This window comes from Condylostylus longicornis, unplaced genomic scaffold, assembly GCF_029603195.1.
Source record: "Condylostylus longicornis isolate FDR11 unplaced genomic scaffold, ASM2960319v2 ptg000001l, whole genome shotgun sequence".
In the NCBI taxonomy this organism is placed as follows: Eukaryota; Metazoa; Arthropoda; class Insecta; order Diptera; family Dolichopodidae; genus Condylostylus; species Condylostylus longicornis.
Window position 1 is genome coordinate 277,364 of NW_026577970.1, and position 20,011 is coordinate 297,374.

A 20,011-nucleotide genomic window follows, 5' to 3' on the forward strand; every position below is an offset into this window, starting at 1 on the left:
CCCTAAAGGCAAAACCCTATCTAATGCCTTTTGTCCCATGTCTCTAGCCCTTCTAGAAGTACCCGTACTTTTTGGCACCTGAGAAGTAGCTATATATGTATAATGTAAAATAAGATGGTTTTTGAAGAGTTACACGAAATATGAATAACATATAGAATTATAAAGGGAAATTCAAGGTACTGCGTAGCCTAGGGGGTAGCGTGGTAGTCTGATAGCTAGAAGGTTATTGAATCAATGCTTGCCTGGGATGTTGTCGTGATTTTCTCTTTTTGGATTATTTTAAAATTTTTTTTTTATTTTGCTTAAATTTTTTGTTTTGTGTTTTTTAATATATAACAGATAAACATTATTATAAAAGTTTAAAAAAAATTTCCAAAAAAAATATTGTTATAATAGTTAAGTACATAAAAATGTACATATGTATATTATTTTTTAAAGCTTCCTAATTATTTTTGTTTAAGCTTTCTATATGAATTGAATAATATTCAAAACCGTGGTTTGGCATATTGAAACACATAATTATTAAATCATTGGGGTAACATACAGAAATAAAATTTTTAAATAAAGAAAAGGTTTAGGCATAAATAAAATAATATTTTTATTCAAATATATGTACGTACATGAATGTATTAGAATTGAATATATTAAAATTTTTGGTTCAAAAAATTAGAAATAAAATTTTAAGCACAAACATACATAATTATGAATGTATACCTATTTTTTTAAAACTGCGGGTGAACATATAGAAATAAATTTTTCAAATAAAGAAAAGGTTTAGGCAAAAATAAAATAATAATAGTATTCAAATATATATATTTATGTACATATGAATGTAATTTTTCAAATAAAGAAAAGGTTTAGGTAAAAACAAAATAATAATTTTATTCAAATATATGTATGTTCATATGAATGTAATAAAATTTAGCATTTCACAGTTTTCGCTTGGGTCAATAAAAATAAAATTCCAACTACATACGTACATATATTCTGTATGTATATTTTTTTAAAGCTTGCTGACGAAACAATGTTCAAAACAATAACAAATGAAGCATTAATATTCAGATGCCACAAAACATCTGATGTCTAATAAAAGCTGACATTTATTTACGTTAAGATTAATTCGATTTTCCGAACCAAAAATATGTGAGATCATTATACATATTTTCAAATATTATTTATTTCTCGGTTTGTGCTTCTAATAATAAAAAGTATAAAACGAAAACGTGCTTTTGTTATGCAAAATTTTTTTCAGAAAATCTTAAAATAGAGCTATTTCGGGGCTAAAAAGTTTTAATGTCAGATTTTTCTGGGACCCTAGAGGCAATACCCTATCTAATGCCTTTTGTCCCATGTCTCTAGCCGTTCTAGAAGAACCCGTACTTTTTGGCACCTGAGAAGTAGCTACATATATATATACATATATAATATTGAAGGTGAAAAGTGTGCTTTTTGTTTTTCCGCTTTTTTCCATGTATTGATTTGAAGTTTCTCTCTTAGCATTGGGACTTGTTAGATATAAAGACATTAGTTAAGCGCATAAAATTTGCGAGAGGTAAAAATTAATTCTATAATTAAAAATAAAATTATTAGGAGATCGACATACAAAAGACGCGTAAATAATATTTTAAATAAACAGTATAAGGAAATAGAATAAATAAAACATTCAAATCTTTAGAAATATTTAATGAGAATAATACTAGTGAAAGTGAATCTGAAAGTGAAAGTGAAAAGAGCAATTTGATAAAACGTAATACAACACAATTAAATATTTTTAGTTTCAAATCCAGCAGCAAATGTCACGAAAAATGTGATTTGCAATTTTCATTATTCGTCTTCAACTGATGAGGAAGGAGACTTAAGCCTTAGTTCATGTCTTAAAAAATGGTGCATTAAATGTAACACAACAAGTTTTAAACATTTATCCACAATCAAGTTTTAAATATTTATTAAAAACTTAACGTCGTTTTTACCCTCACCTTCCATCGGATTCTCGTACAGTATTAGGAACAAATATGCAATTAAATATAATTGCACCTAGAAAATATTGGCATTTCGGATTACTTCGTGCAATGAATTTAATTATTGAAAAATTAAATAACTGCCTTTCAAATTTGAGAATCGACTACAATATTTAAAACGTCTTATTCGTTGTGGTAACAGACCTTTTGAGCAAATTGCAAATAGAATTTGCGAAGATTTTCAGCAAATGACTGGAATGAAAATACAAATCCTCGTTTATGTCGAAAGGATAGTGATGATTGTTCATTAAGTAATTGTAAACAAGATCCAAATTGAATAATTGGCAACAAGATCCAAAGATATTGAGAATATGCTACATATTTGAATAATTGTGGGACAATTTATGGGCCAGTTTATTGCAAAAATAAAATTTTTATGAGAAGCCATTTCACTCGAAATTTTTAAATGTCTTTAAATCAAACGAGATTGAAAACCCCGCTCCTTTTGGAATATCAATGATATTGTTTACAAGTTATTTATAGAATTAAAATTAATGAGTTTCCTTTGGTTTTCTTCCCATTAGCATACACATGTATACATTAACATATCTTCAATTAAAATAAAATTTATCAAAACAAAATTATGTTTTGTGTAGTAGAAACAATAGAAAATGGTTTAAAACTCATTAGCGCTGCTCTACAAAAATGGGTTAAAGGCAACATATAGATGTGGCCACTTAAAAGAAGTGAGTGGCAGAATAAAAGAAGGAATTGCTTATCACGAGCAACGAATTGGCAACAACTGCCTTGCAAGATTTTAACTAGAAACATACATATGTAGGTAGGTTAATATTTTTCTTTTTTTATTTGCAATTAACAAAAATGTATTGATAAATATTTTAGATATTCAGTTTTGTTAACATTTCATTAGTTTTTATAAAGATATCTGATGTATTTCAGTTTTTTGTGAATTATTAATACGTTTTCAAATTTACAATTTAATTTTCATTTCATATAATTTTAATTTTAATTGAAATTACTTTATACTATGGTCGAAATAAGTTTGTGTTATGTAAATTATGTCATTTGGCTTTTTGAGTTTGTTGGTTTAAATGATTTACATATGTACATATATATGTACATGCAAGTTATTTTTGTTCAAATTACAAAAATATGTTGATGGAATACATCGATAAAAAAAGCAACGCTTTATCCTCAATTATTAAAACTAAGTTGTGATTTTTAAGAGCGTATCAGTAACTTAACCTTAGAAAAAAAAGGAGGAGGAAAGAAAAAAGAGCTGAAATATTATGACAAATATATATGTACATAGGTAATTAGAAAACAAAAAAATTTTACTTCATTAAATGAACTTAAATGGATAAAATTGATAATTAACAAATTATATTTTCTTCCTATACTGAATCTAAAAATTTATTTAAGTTGATTGGAAACCGCTGTTGAGCAAGAAAGCACATATCAACATCAACATTTTTCAACAACATCGAACGACAGTTCAGAAGTGCCAATGATTGACAAGAAACAAACCAGTATTGAGGATTTATATTTAAACGAAATAATGATAGAAATCGCCGCTGAAAGTAAGATTGGTCGCTGTCTTTATCAACAGAATTTTTAGACACCAAACTTTTGTTTTAAAAACCAATTATTTTTGAAAGGTTCTTCTCTCGCAAGAAGTGTTTTACACAAATTAAGATCTAGTAAACATCAGAATATAACTAGAAAACATGAGAATATTCCACTAAAAGAAGGTAAAACTTTTATCATTAAAAAATATCTGATGTGATCAGCACACAACCGACTGCAATGTGTATTGTCTAGTTAAGTTAAAGTGTTACAAGAATATTATAAAAATAACTGTTAAATATTTCTTTCCAATTTTTAGGAAAGAAATATTTAATACTTGTAAGCTTATTTTTAACATACCTAGAAAAATGTAAGTTTGGCTCTTCGTAGAGTTTCGCTTTGTGCTGCCTGAACTCCCTGAAATGCTCGCCAGTTAGTTTCGATAACAACCAGAACTCAAATATGAAATTTCAAAAAATCCCATCAATTCGTTCCGTTGATATTGTAGAAAATGTAAAATTCGCCCGCAGATCAGTTTTCGAGCCCATATTTTTCCAAACAATTTACATATTCATTGTTTTAATACGCAGAATTTATATATTAAATTTCAATAACATCGGTCGATTATTTCTCCTTATATACGCAAAAATGTATATTTGACCTGTAGTAAACGTCCAGTTGCTGACGCCTGATTTCTTCCAAAAGTTAGGAGGTTTCGCGGACGGTCGAGCGAAGCTTATACATGAAATTTTTATTTATTTTTAAATATTGTATTCAATTTTAAATATTGGCTCGTACAGAGCCTGTTTATAACACATTTTTTATAAAATTTTTTTTTTTTTTTTAATAATTAGCGGATATAATTTTAAGTTAAACTGGAAAGTGCAAAAGATTTGTATAGCGCAGTTAACTGTATTGTGGTATATGGAGTAATATACCGTCCTTTTCTGTGCATCTGGTATACGTTTTCCAACAATTTTAAATCCCCTAATTTTATTCGCCTTTTTAAGCTGATTGTCGACTTGATTTTTCCATGATAATTTGGAGTCTACAATGATTCGTAAGTGATTATATGTATCTACTTTGTCAATTATATTTCCTTTGTAAGTAACTTGTATACTAGTGTCGTTAGAGCCTTTTATTAGCATATACTTTGTTTTTATAATATTTACATTCTGTTGTTATTTTATTGCCTGGTTAATTTTGAATTCTAAATTTTTATAATCCACGGCAGAATATAATGGCCAAGTCGTCAGCATACATAAATTTTTCTTCAAAAGTTTTTAGTTCAAGTAAACTATTCACATACTTGTAACAAGCAAACAGGGTGGGATCAAGAGAGCTTCCTTGGATTACACCATAACTTACATCTGATACGTCACTTTTAATATTATTGCACTGACCAAATTGTTTTCTGTTTTCTAAATAACTCCTAAACCATTTGTGTTCAATTCCTTCGACTTCATTTTCATACAGTAAAGTCAAAAAATACGATCGCTACCTTTTCTTTATTATTTAACTTGAATTGAAACGAAGTTATTAAGTCCAATATTGCAGTATGTGTACTAGATTGTTTTTTAAATTCATATCGAAATGTATTTGCTAGCATATTATGTTACAAATAATGGACAAATTGATAATTTACATATGTTTCTATTATCTTGCTGAATATTGAAGGTATTGCTATAGGCCTAAAATCTTCGATTTTGTCTAATTCTCCGTCTCGTTTGTAGATCGAAACGACTTTGCTAATTTTTAACATATCTGGCATTTTATGCTGTTTAATTGATACATTAATTAAATTTGCGATGATATTTGCTAGCTCGTCACGACAATTTTTTACTAATTTTGTTGAAATTTCATCAGTTCCACTTGCATTTATATTTTTCAATTTATTGATAATATGTATTGCATTTAGTTTACTAATTGTATTGAGTTTAAACCCGTAATTGGTTTTATTTTTTATTTTAAAAATTATTGAAGTTGCCAATTTATTGTTTTTTTTTCGTCATTATTCATATCTTCGTCAAAAAAATTATATTGTGTGTATCTAGTTTTGTGTAATATTTTATTTATAACGTCCCAATTTTTTTTTTATTACCTGCTGCCTCTTGCCATTGCTTTTTATCGTACTTTTCTCTCTTTTTTCTTTTTAAACTCGTTAATTTGTTTAACTAGAAACGATTTTTATTTTTTATGGTAATAGAGTTAATATTTTTTCTATGCTTGTCGCGCCAATAATTTTTTCTTTCAATTAACTCTATTGGTAAATTCTTAAACGTCAAATTTTACAAAATCTGAGTTGTCTGAGTTTACGAATACTCTACTGCGTTTTTACCTTCAGTCAAAGTTTAAATTCTTAAACGTTTAAAAAAAGTCAATTAACCCTGTCAAGATTTCATAATTTACTGTCAATTACCTCGTTTATATGGCAGCTTGAGTACTTGACTTGAAATCAGCTTGAAACTCAAGCAGCGTTTTTAATATGTCAGCTTCAAAGCTTGAAAATGACATTTAGCTTGAAATCAGCTTGAGTTTGACAGTCTTTGAAGTAATAGAAAACAAAGTAATTCAAAAAAAAAGAAGTTGTAATTAATATTAGAAAATATGGATTGTAAAAACAAACAAAAACTCTTAATAAAGTGCATGGAAAATTATAAAATCCATCAGGAAAATATAATCAAAGTTTTTATAAAAAAAAATAATAGAAATAGAGTGAAATTTTTAAGAAGATTTAAAAATAGAATAAATATCAATTTTAAAAGACATAGTGATAACATGAAGAAAAATATTGAAATTTTACAAAATTCTCAGAAAAGAAGCAGAAAATTATGGATGAAGACACGGTCGAAAGATTGGTGGAATAACATTTTTGCTTCAGATAATTATTCGGAAATATTTGAAAACTTCCGAATGGATAAAGAAACCCTCAATTTTATATGTGAAAAATTAGACGAAAAATTAAAGCCTCATCCACTTCATGTACGGGAATCCTTATCAACTAAATGCAAGGTTGCAATTAGTATTTATAAACTTGTTTCTTCTGCCGAATACAGAGTTGTTGGCAATCAATTTGGTGTACATAAAAGCACTGTCAAAAAGTGTGTTTATGAATTTTGTGATGCTATGCTAACCTATATCAAAGAAGAAGCCGAAGAAGTAATAAAAAAATGCCAGAAAATGAGGAAGCCGAAGAAGTAATAAAAAATTTTAAAGAAAAATCTGGTATTCCTCAAGTGCTAGGAGCAATTGACGGAACACATATTCCAATAACTCCGATAATATAGTCTCTGTATTATAATTACTCGTTTCAATGTTTTCCTTTTTTGTAATTAAATTTATAGTCTCTACGCTATGATTATCACTTTTATTATTTTCCTTATTGCTATCTAAATTTATAGTATCTATGCTACGATTATCATTGAAAATATCTTTGATTGCACACAAGAAATTATCACTGCTTTCCTTTAGCAAACTTTTCATTTGCATGTGACTTTCCTTTTCTTGCTGTGAATATAATTTGTATTCATAGTCTATAAGTTCTTTTTGTTTCTTCAGAAAATCTTCATTGATATCTTTCTGCATTTTATTAATTTTTTCTAACAACCCATCAGATGTTGATTTTCGTTTACGTTTGGAATTATTTTGTAAACCTGAAAAATATTATATTTAATGAATTTTCATATTCATAATATTTTACACTAATATATGTATTTGTATTATATAAAACAAACCACTTGGACTTGGTAACGGCTGCAGCTCATCCGAATCTTCTTGGTTTATATTTGTGTTAGAGGAGTCATTTGTTGAGGGAGTTACTACATCTGAAAATGCAAATAGTATAAGTATTTAATATATCTGTATGTAATCTCCAAAATTCTACCGCAAGAAGTGTCTACTCCTGTTTCCAATGTTGTTATTGAGGGTCTCATACCCATCAGCTCGTCCATTTCCTCGAAAAACAGAAAGTCGTTGGCACTATTTCCACTTTTGTTTTTTTCTTTTTTAATGTTTATGTACATATATTTTAAATTTTTCCACCTAATTTCAATTTGTTTGGCGCTTTTATTTTCAATTTTTTTATTTTTTAAACAGTTTTCTACCATTTCGTAGATTTCGCTGTTGCGATATTTTTTGCCATCGATTTTTTCTATAATTTTTTGTTCCTTAAAAAGCTCCAGCATAACCCGCATCTCCTCATTGCTCCAAATATTTCTTTTCGACATATTCTACAAAAAATTATAAGTTTATAATACTAAATATCAAAATAAAAATACAAAATATCATGTACATATGTTCAAAAATTAACTTACCTTTCATTTGTATTGACACTTAATAGTTTCAAATTCATAAAGCACTCTATTTCTACTGTCATTTTAGGATAAAAAATTAAATTCTGTCATTTTCAAGCTCTCAAGCTTTCAAGCGGTGCTTTTACTTCAACATTTCAAGTCAAGTAGGCAAAATTTTTTGATTGACTTGAGTGAAGCCGATTTCAAGTCAAGCAGTGTTTATATGTACATAAAATAGGCTTCAAGTAAGCTTGAAGCTGCCATATAAACGAGGTAAATGTCATTCACCGATTTTTATATGTTGTCATAATTTAATATTGTCATTGTTTTTGTTTATTTTGATATTGCAAGTGTTGGTATTTTTTGTTTTTAGCAGTATTTCTAAGTGGTCCGATAAATCGTTGTTGAAGATAAATATATTGTAATTAGAGTTCAAGTTTCTAAATAAAATATGGTCAATACATGTTTTACTTATAGATCTGGTGATTTCATTCATCATAAACGTAAAGCCACTTAGTGAATTTTAGCTTTATACTCATTTACATGTCGCTTAGCTTAATCTCTAACATTAATTAAATCAATTAAAATCTCTTAAAATTAAGCTGTTTTTTGCGGGTAGTGAATCCATATGTGTTTCTAATCGATCAAAGAAATTGTTTATTTGGTGGATTGAATTTTCCGGTGGTCTATATATTGCAACGATACTATAGGAAATTTTGTTAATTATTATATTAAAGCTAAACTATTGTATTCGTCACAAAATGCATTTGCTGATTTATATGCAACATTTTCATGTACAAATGCGCATACACCCCCATCTATACGATTCTTAGTGCTTCGAAGTTTCAGTCAAAATTAGAATATGAAAAATGGATTCTAACGTATCTAATATGTAAGTTATACTATCTAATTTATATTTTAGGCTTCTAATATTTAGGTTAATTTAGTGGCTATTTTTTGAAAAGAAATATTAAAATAAATTCACACTTATTATAAAGCAGGTAAAATTTAGAACATATATTTGAAAAATCAAGAAAATATATTAATATTTTCATTTATAATTATTTTAAAATTCTTGAAACAGCGGAAAAACAACAAGCACAATCTTCGCCTTCAGCGTTTTATATGTTACTGAAAGCATTTCATTATTTTTAAGTGAACAGTTTTTTTTCTCATTGGGTAAGTTAACTCAAGATATGGGAAGTAACTGTGGTGTCAAGTTGAAAATATAATTAATGAAAGATAATTATTAAATATTGATGTAAATACATAGTAAAAAAAAAGTTTTATTTAAGAATGAATTAGAAAATAATATCTAAAATACAATCAAATATTATTTTTTAAATACAAATTTTATATACACTACTAAAAGTTACCTCTATTTTTGAGAAAAATTTTTAAAACTTAATATCTACGGTTTTGGAAAAGACAATAATATATTTTTATGATCAGATTCGAATATCTTTTTTGTTTTTGAAATAAACAGTGTCTTAGCAAAAGACTCAAAATATCCGTAAATTTTTGTCCGTTTGCGTTTACTATTAAGATTCATACACAGGCAGGGCCATTTTATAAATAGATTGCTCTTGTTTACCTGCTAATAAAATATGAAAGAAGAGCACAACAAAATTTTTGAAGCACTCAATATAACATATTTGAAAAAGTTTAAAATAATTATTTTAAAAAAAAATTGATTGGAAGTAGGTACATACATATTTATTTTTAATAACTTAAAAACTAACTGAAATTATTTGAAACAATTTTATAAGTAACGTATAAATAACCGAAATGAGATAATTCAAATTGTTAATATAATATAATTGAAATGTGTCAACCTATATTACTTTTACTAACATTTTTGTTAGCCGACACTACTCGAATTACCTTATTGCGAAATACAAAATGTGCATGAAAAATCACACATCCTTCTTCATTAACATTTGCAACCATACTGAAATATGAATTTGAAATTTTTTATCTTTAAATTAAAATCGACATTTTATTTCCATTTTATTTGCAATACAATGCGCTTACAATTTCAGACTCTATTTGTATTGTGTTATAAACAATTATATAGAATATTAATCAATGTTTCATTAGATAAATTACATTTTAAGAATGATAAAAAAATGCAATGATAAAAAAAAAAAAAAAAATAAAAAAGTTATTGAATTTAAAATTTTAATTTTAAAGTTATTTACAAAATTTGAAGTTTTTTTTTTCTTCTTTTTTAAAATTGAAAAAAAAAAAAAAAAAAAAATGAAATAAAAAAGAAAAGAATTATTCAAGCAAGGCTTGAATCAATGGATTTGAAGACATTTCATAAGAGTGCATAAAGATTTCTTATCTGCAACATATTATTTCCTGGAGCGTTTGCATTCCACTTATTTTGTGTAGCCTACTTGTACTATAGCAAAATGGTTTATGATAAATTAATTTTAAACATTTATTCTGTTGTATTTGTAATTTATTTAAATGTGTAGCAGCACAAGTTCCCCAACACTGACAGCCGTATAGTATAATCGGTAAAATAATTGTTTTGTATAATAACAGCTTTTTTTGTAGTATTAACACTGAATTTCTGCTAAGAAGTGGATATAAAAGTTTGATAAAATTTCTAATTTTCGTTATTGTTTTATTTGTATGCTGTTTAAATATTAGACGTTGATCTAAAACAACACCGAGGTATTTAAAATCATTTTGCCAAAAAATCTCCGAATTTCCCAAAAACAAATTTCGCTGAGGTAGAAATCGAAAAGCTCTTTTACGTGTAAAAAATATTGCTTGAGTTTTTGATTCATTAATTTGAATTTTCCATTTTTTAAAATAACTTCTGACAATATTATAGCCATTTTCTAAAGTTAATAGGACATTATTTGTCAGTAAGGCAGAAGTAAAAATTGCAGTGTCATCAGCAAAACGTGCAATATTGCAATTATTTGGCACAGGAATGTCCGATAAGAATATTTAAAATAATGTTGAGCAAGAGCCTTGCGGCACACCAGCTAACATTTCCAACTGCTCTGAAGAATTGCATTTTACCTGGACATAAAATTTGCGTTTGAATAAAAAATTCCTTATAATATTTATTATACAAGCAGGAAATTTTAGTAATGACATTTTATAAATTAGTCCTTCATGAAACACGGTATCGAACGCTTTTTCGATATCTAAGCAAATCATACCAGTAGAATGTTGGTTATCTCGTTTTTCCTTGACGTATTTAACTATTCGTTGTATTTGATGTGAACAGAAATGTTTGTGCCTAAATCCGAACTGGTCGTTAGGTATTATTATATTATTATTTTGCTCAATAAAATTCTCTTCTCTTCTTATAGTGCTTGTCCGTTTCGAAGTTTAGTTAGCATCATCTTGACTTTCGATCTTGATTGTACATCCCTCAGTAGCCTGTTTGGTGTAGTATCGAACCATGAAACCAAATTGCACAACCATGAAGTTCTTCTGCGGCCTCTACTTCTCTTACCATTAATTTTACCCTGTAGAACTAATTGGAGCAATCTGTACTTGGTAGCATTTCTCATTATATGACCCAAATAGCTTAATTTCCGACTTTTCACTATGTATAGTAATTGAGGCAACGTGTTCATTCTTTGCAGGATAGACACATTGGTAACACTGTCCGACCATTTTACTTTTAATATACGCCTGAAACACCACATTTCGAAGGCTTCTATTCTTTTTTCTTCTTTTCTGGTTAGCGTCCAGGTTTCTACACCGTACAATAAAGTTGACCAAACATAACATTTTAAAATTCTCATTTTCAGCGCCAAGTTTATATTGTTCTTGCAAAAGATATTTTGCATTTTTCTGAAAGTGCATCTCGCCTGCTCGATTCTTGCATTGATTTCATTACTATTTTGAATATTGCAATTAATTATCGTACCGAGATATTTTATTTAATTTACTCGGTCAATATTTTTACTGCGCAATTTTATGGTGTTATTTAAGTTTGAAGAGTTACCTATTACCATGTACTTGGTTTTCTTTACATTTATACTGAGGCCATATTTGATGCATTTTTCGTCCAATTTTGTAAGCAATATCTGTAAATCAGGTGCCGACTCGGCAAATAGTACTGCATCATCCGCAAACCTTAAGTTATTGATAGTCTCACCGTTTACCTTTATGCCCAAGTTCAAATCATTTAGAGTTTCATTAAAGACTGACTCTGCATATACATTGAACAATAGAGGTGAGAGAATACAGCCTTGCCTTACGCCTTTTTTAATGCTGATATTTTGTTCGATCCCATTCTCGATTCTAATGTCTGCTATTTGGTCCCAGTATAGGTTTTTGATTATTCTTATATCTTTCGAGTCGATTTGTTTTTGGTTTAATATTTCTATCAGCTTGGTGTGGTTCACCTTGTCAAAAGCCTTTTCGAAATCAATAAAGCAGCTATGTACAGGTAGATTTACGTCATTACATCTTTGCAGTAACGTGTTTAGCATGAACAAAGCGTCTCTGGTGCCCAAACTATTTCTGAAACCAAATTGCGTCTCGCTAATGTCACATTCCAGTTTCCTGTAGTTCCGCTCATGTATGATTTTCAGAAACAATTTCAGGGTATGGCTCATCAGGCTAATCATGCGATAATCACTGCACGTTTTTGCTTTTGTCTTCTTGGGTAGAGTGATGAAGGTAGATCTTAACCATTCCGACGGGATTATTCCAGAGTTATAAATTTTGTTGAACAACTCTGTCAACATTTTCGTACCTTCCTCGTCCAGCAACTTCAGTAACTCGTTTGGAATCTCATCAGGACCCGTAGCAAGGCGATTTCTAGATTTTTGAATAACTGCACGGACTTCAGATTCTAATATAGACGGGCCTTCTGAAACGGAATCTATTTCTATATCTGTTCTGTTGTCGTTGAACAGTTCGGTAACATACTGTTTCCATAAATTCAATTTCTCAGCTGGGTTGGTGAGTATATTTCCATGATTGTCTACCAAGGTACCATGATGCTTTTTCCTTGCTGAATTAGTAACCATTTTGATTTTTTTGTGCATGTGGAAGTGGTCATGTTTCTCGCTTAGCTCTTCTATTTCTTTACATTGTGCTTCCCACAGCTTGTTTTTCGCTTGCCTTATTTCTTTTCTTACTGCTATGTTAAGTTCCTTGTACTTCTCCGGGTTGATGTTCTTACACTTTCGTCTTTCATCAAATAGTCTGAGGATCACGTTTGTCATCCATTCCTCCTTTTTCACACTGTTGTTGCATTCTTTTAACATCGTTGATGCTTCAACCAGAGGTTTTTTGAAAATCTCCCATTTTCGGTTTGCATTCTCTTCGTATATGAAAGAACTACGAATTTGTATGTGTGAGTCCTTTATTTTTTGACAAACTCTGTTTTTTATTTCTGGATCCGCCAATTTGGTGAAGTTCATTTTCTGCTTGACTTTTCTCCGGCACAACTTTTTAAGAGTTATTTTTATTTTCACCATTAAAAGAGTGTGATCCGATGCTATGTCAGCTCCTGGGTATGTTTTGGCCACTTTAATACAATTTTTAAAACGTGTGTTGATAAGTATATAATCGATCTGGTTTCTTATAGTTCTTTCGTTGTTGCTTCTGGGGGATGTCCAAGTGTAAAGTCTCCGTTTTGGCATTTGAAAAAGAGTGTTGGTGATACACAAATTATTGTCTATGCAAAATTCGACTAATCTCATGCCCCTATTATTTCTTACTCCAAGTCCATATTCGCCAGTTACATTTTCAACTTGCTCTTTTCCTACTTTGGCGTTGAAATCGCCCATGATTAACGTAACATGCTCTCTTTTGACGTTTTTTAGTAGAACTTCAATTTCGTTATAGAATTCTTCACATTCCTCATCTGTACTATCTGCCGTTGGAGCATATACCTGGACGAGGTTAATGAAATTTTCCTTGGTTTTTAATTGTATCATCATTATTCTCTCGGATTTGTGGACGATATTGCTGAGTGACTTTTTTAGTTTCTTGCTTAGCAAAAATCCAACCCCTTTCCTGCAATGTTCGTCTTCTTGAGTACCTGAGTATAGGAAGTAGTTGTTTTCCGTATTGATCTCGCCGCTGTTTTTCCAGTGTACTTCGCTTACCCCGACTATATCTAAATCCAGCCTTTCCTTCTCGATTTCCAAGTTCTGTAGTTTTCCATCTTGTCTCAAACTACGAACATTCCATGTTGCTATCTTCATTCCGTTGTTGAAGTTTGTATTTATTTGTGCTGTATTTGTGTTTATTATTTCTACCGTGTTTGTTACATATTGCGTGTGCTTTGCATGTTGATGTGCGTGTTGTTTAATTCCGATGCTATTTTACTATGGATAGATATATATAAAGAGGTGGTTTCCCGTTGCCTTCCTCTTTCTCCTTTAAGTAATTTTCCTAATTAGTTAATCGAGTCCAGTCCAATTACAATCCGTGTTGTTATCAATAATCGGCAAATATTCAGAAGATGTTCAGAATCTCCAATAGTCGAGTTTTGGGTCGCTGAGTTGCTTTGGCCTCTGCTCTTCTGTTTTTTAACCTCGGCCTCAGGTGATTCCTCCGTAGATCTGTTTCTTTTCTGGTTCTCTGGATTAGAAGTTGTTTCAGCAACAGCATCTACAACCAATTTGCCTTGTTTTAGTTCAACTTTTTTGCCTTTTTTTTCTAATTCGGCTTTTATTTTGATTAAGTGAGCCCTTTTGGATCTTTGTTTGAATGTATAATCACCTTTAATATAGTATTTGCTACCTTCTAATTGCTTGATGTTATTAAAGATTTCTTGTTTTTTTAGTTGGGAAACTAAGGCTACAAGGATTGGCCTGTTATACCCAACGCCTTCAGGTTTGTGACCTATTCTTCTGGCGTAGTTAATATCAGTTAACGTTACCGGTACCTTGAGCGACTCTTTTATAAATTTGATGGTAATATCTGGTACGTTTTCTTCTGGTTGTTCTTGAATATTTCCAATAATTATATTGTTCCTACGTGACCTTATTTCGTACGCTTCCTTGTCACTTTCTTTATCTTTTACTAATTTGGCTATGTTGTTTTTCAGTGTTGCAACTTCTAACTCCAACTGTTTTATTCTGGTATTGGCTTGCTCGATACCTTTATTTACCTCTTGGACAATTTCTTCTTTATTTTTCTGCAATCTTTCTTCTAAATTGACATTTAATTCTTGACTAAAAGCACTAAATTCTTTTTTGAGTAATATTTTAATATCTTCATACAGTTTTGTACTCATTATAAAGCTCTTATTCTTAGCACACGGTAATACTAATTTGACAATTCGAAAACTGCTACCAGCCTTAATGAAACTTGACGAAATTCACCTATACCAAGAAAAAGCCTCTCAGTTCACCAATACCAAAAACGGCAATTGCACAGTGTGAGTGCACTGTCTATTAAACTTGACGAAACTCACTAACGCTACGAAAAGAAATTTCTCAGTTTATCACATTCACTACTAAAGCAGCAATTTAACAGTTGCAGAAATTCTTCTTCAGATGTGGCAATTACAAGTCGATCAAATATGGTGTTCAAATTTTTAGAAGTTTTGAAGATTATTTCTTCCCAAACCCTCAGTGCCAGCTCCCCTTTTCCAATCAAAATGAACAGCTCCTCTATTATGTTCAGCACTTTTCAAACAATAAATCAGCAATTCTTACTAGAAATATTTTAAATTTAATAATCAAAATGCGCTACTTAAAAAAAATGACCCATCGACTCGAGAGCAACAACCCCTTTTTTTAAATAAAATTGTTGATTTGATTTAATAACATTTTTTCAAATAATTTACCAATATTTGAGAGTAAACTAATTGGCCTGTAATTTGCTGAATATGCAGGATCCTTTCCTATTTTAGGTATAGGAGTAACTCTCGCCAATTTCCAAAATTTAGGAAAATGACCCAATCTAATTATGGCATTTAACAAGTAAACTAGTGCTATCAACATTCTAACGGGCAGTTGTTTATGTTCGCAATTTGCAATTTTGTCTGGACCTGAAGCCTTTTTATTTTTAAAACGGCGAATATGACTATATATTTCACTAGGTGTTGTATAGTATTTTGTGTGTTCTTTTGCTATTGTAGATAAATTGATGTTATTGTTGAGAACAAGCATTTCATTTTGAATAAGATTTTCTGTTTCTTGATCTTGTAGGTTTAAAGTTAATTCATAAGCTTTCTTGAAAGTTATTGAAAGTTCATCAGCCTTTTCCTGATTCGTAAGCAGTTTTATATAATTTCTATTGTCATCTATGCCATTGAAGATGGGTATTTGGTTACCATGTTTCTTTTTTAAAATTTTTGAAAATTTATAAAGCTTACTATTATTTTCATGTTTTTCTCTTGAATTAATATCCAAAAGTAAAGTCGACCATCTGTTATTAATCTGAATTCTATTTTTGATTTCTTTATCTATGGCTCTGATATTAATTTTGTCTCTATCATCAAAATATATGCGATACCTTCGCCTAAGTCGATTTCTTGCAGTTTTTTGCCGCAATATGTCATCAGGCAAAATAATTTGTTCAGGCATGGTATTTTTTACGGGTTTTCTAGGTATACTTTCTTGCTTCGCATTGTTGATAATATTGGTTACGTGACTCGCTAAATCATCAATTTTGCTTAAATTATTACAATCAACGTCTTCGAGTTCTGATTTGAAAGTTATCAGGTCCAGACCTTCATTGATAGTATTCTTAAATTTCTTCCAATTTGCTTTCTTATAATCTAAAAAAGACTTTATACGTATATAAAAATTTATCAAATTTTGTGTAAATTTGGAACAATACAGGTAAATGATCCGAATTGAAATGATTTACCACTTTTGGTTGAGAAAGACTAGTATATTGATTTGTGATAATAATATCAAGAGTTGAAGGCTGACATTGTTTAACAGGAACATAAGTTGGAGAATCAGGAAAGGCAAAATTTATATGAGATTTATGAGAGACAATATCGTAAAGAAGTCGGCCACTTTTGTTAGTTCTTGTGCGACTCCAGAGAGAGTGTTTACAATTCAAATCACCACATATGATCATAGGACAATCAAAATTAATTAAATTTTGAATATCCTTTTTGAAAATATTTAAAATACTTCGCTTGGTAGAGTCATTGAGCCGTTTTTCACACCTTAATTTAGTAATTTTTGAGTATGTTCCAGGAAAGTATACACAGCATAATTTAATAAAACCTTCACTTGTAAATACTTAGATTCTAATATGTTCAATTGCTCCTGTCCCACTCGGTTCCCTTAGAATCTACAATATGTTCAATTAAAAATACGTTGCGCAAATTACTTAAAAATTCATGTTTTACACTATTATGTATTGCTATTGCAACACCTCCACTGTTAGTTTTATCATCGGTCCTATCGTTCCGATATATTTTATAATAAGAGTAAACGTAGAACGTAGCTTATGATTACTTTTAAGCCAAGTCTCAGTTATTAAAGCAATATGTATGTTATTATGTATCAGAATATTACTTAATTCTAAAGATTTATTTTGGAGCCAATTAGAATTCCAATAAAGTAAATTGAAGTTGTCAATTGTATTGACGATAAAAGTATTGCTAGGAACAGACTCACCCATCATAGCTCATGTAATTTAATGTAATTTGAGTTATTACCTTAAGTTGTTCACTTCTTGATTTGCAGGAAGATAAACCAATAATTTCATGCACTATATTTGCTATTTCACTAAAGCTGAACAAATTTTGATTAATATTAGATATTTTGTCTCTTTTTGTGGACTCTGAAAATCTGGCTTCATTATGATATGTTGAGGTAAACTTTTATGTAGTTGTATGATTAGTTCTTGATTTAGGCAGTGCAGGAAATTCTTGTTCAAAATTAGAAAATATTGGTCCATTTGAATTTTTAGGTAAACCACGTTGTTTTAATTTTATGTAATTATTATGTTGCTTACGACTTATTTTCATTTGAATATTTACATATTCTTCTCTTTTGGCAATCTCGTTCAATTGGTCTGTGATTGCCGTTTGCGCATTTTGGACGACTGTCAATGTCTTGTTTTTGGGAACATTCCTGAAAAGAATGATTTTCGCCACAAAAAGAACATCTCACTTTTAAATGGCAACTTACTGCAACATGTCCAACGCAAAATTTTGACAACGTGAACATAATGTTGGTCCTAAATTTTTTCGTTTGTAGGTGTCCCATGTGACAATAACATTAAAAATTGCTTTAGATCCTTTAAGTTTTTTCAAATTAAGCTCGGATTTTCGTTCAAATTTTACAATATAAACAGATTGTTCGTCATATCTTTTATTTTTAAGAGAAATTGGTGTAACTTCCAAAACTGGTTTTAAACCAATTTGTTCTAGTTCAGCTTTGATTTCTTCAGGTTTCAATGTGGGCAAACCAGTTAAAACAAATTTTAGAGGTTTTTGATCTCTTAGTTGATACGAAAAATGCTTAATCTGTTTTTCGATTAAATATTTCAGAAAAAATTCGTGGTCATTAGAATCTTTCATTTGAACCCTTATTCCAAAAGATGTCAATTTGATTTTGTAAACGTCTTTAAGTTTTTCCTTTTTGAAAACATCAGCAACATTTTTAAAGGACAAATCCTTAATTATAATCGGTGGACAATATTTAACAACATTGTTTTCAGTTTTTTCGTTGATATGAATTACATCATCTTCATCAATATTTTTCAATAGGTCGAAGCGATTTTGTGTTGAATTTAAACTGGGTTCTCCCATGTTAATTCTTTTATTATTGTTGTTGTTGGATGCATCGGATGATGCTCTTTTGTTGTTTTGTTTTTGTACCCAAGGTACTATCACATTGTTCTTGCAAAAATAGACAATGTGAGTCAATAAAGAGAGAAAAAAAAATTATAACCATTATAAACAAATTAGAAGAACAAAGAAATAATTAAAATAATGTTAAGTGTATATTTGTATATACACTCCTATGTACAAAACAAATCAAAATTATAATTAATATTATAATAAACAAAGCTTAACAGCATCAATACACAACTGTGAAATTTTTTATCATTTTTTCTTTCCTCCTACCTTTCTTTCTTTTTCGTGCAATAGAATTTAAATGGGAAGCTTTTTAAAAAATGTGTATAATATCCTGAGATTTTTTAAAATATTAAACTCTTTTTTTAATAAAAAACAAGACAAAAAAAAATTATAAGAAATATGACACGATCAGTGGCATTTAAAGAAAAAAACAGGAACGAAGCCAATTCGTAATATTTCGTAAAAGAAATTGAGTATTAGGACTTGTTAGATGTAAAGACATTATTTAGGTACATAATTTTAAGCGAGAAATCATCATCAAATTGTATTTCCTTAACATTACCTATATTTGTTTTTATTTGGGTTTCAAATGGCATTATAATATCATCAATATCTATTTCAAATGACATCGCTAAATTGTTTTTCATGCAAAATCCTAATTATTTTGCCCTCTGAAAATTTTCTAATCAATAATTTGCCATTCTTTACTCACACATATTGTATAATTCCTTCTTTTTTATAATCTCTAGCCTTTTAATATAATAAAGAAAAGTAGCCTGTCAATTTTTCATTAATGTAGCTCGGTGTATTGAGTTTGGCGCGTTAAAAATTTTTGTAGTTATTTTTTTTGTTTTTATAGCTTTCAAAAAATTATTTTTACTTTTTAAATCTTTAAATTTTACATTAATTTTACTTGGTTCACCTGGTTTTATATATTTTATTTCTGTTTTTGTAGCATATTTAAGATCATTATGATCCAAATCAATATCTGCCTCTTTTACTATCTTCATTACAATATCTATCTGTATTTCAATTTCTGTATTGTTATTATTACGCATTTTATCTTGAAGTAGGTTGTTCTCATTTCTAAGGTTTAAGTTTTCATCAATTAAATTATCAATATAAGCCTTAAGCTCAGTAACTTCCCTTTTTAAATTTTGCATGTCGATTTTACATGTTTCTTGGAAATTTAATATTTTATCCAATTTACTTGAGATAGAAGCGGTATCATTCTGGATCTGGAATGACTTAGAATCCGATTTTGGTGTTTCACTACTTCCAGTAATGTTTATAGATTTTCTTTTATGGCGCTTTATTTTGCAATTTTGGCAAAACCATATATTTTCAACATCTGCTGCAAATTCCTTGATACTATCAATGTCCATTGAAGCACATTG

At 29.3% G+C, this 20,011-nt stretch overlaps 2 protein-coding genes across 2 annotated transcripts in view; both read right to left on the reverse strand.

The window, feature by feature from the left end:
- Positions 1-20,011, reverse strand: part of LOC129608301 (guanylate kinase) — a 103,735-nt gene that overhangs the window by 16,355 nt on the left and 67,369 nt on the right. The window lies entirely within an intron of this gene.
- LOC129608228 (uncharacterized) lies at positions 6,625-8,807 on the reverse strand. Its single transcript, XM_055519631.1, has 3 exons — positions 7,429-8,807; positions 7,280-7,369; positions 6,625-7,198 (listed from the first exon to the last, which is right to left on the reverse strand). The coding sequence occupies exons 1-3, from the start codon at positions 7,769-7,771 to the stop codon at positions 6,756-6,758; spliced, it is 876 nt and encodes a 291-aa protein (XP_055375606.1). The 5' UTR covers positions 7,772-8,807; the 3' UTR covers positions 6,625-6,755.

What these genes read in the sequence shown, in the direction of transcription:
- LOC129608228 (XM_055519631.1), bottom strand. Translation starts at nt 7,771, where the DNA reads ATGTCGAAAAGAAATATTTGGAGCAATGAGGAGATGCGGGTTATGCTG. An exon ending in AGGAGTAGACACTTCTTGCG is followed by an intron (nt 7,370 to 7,428) that starts GTAGAATTTTGG and finishes TTGCATTTTCAG; the next exon opens with ATGTAGTAACTCCCTCAACA. An exon ending in GCCGTTACCAAGTCCAAGTG is followed by an intron (nt 7,199 to 7,279) that starts GTTTGTTTTATA and finishes AATATTTTTCAG; the next exon opens with GTTTACAAAATAATTCCAAA.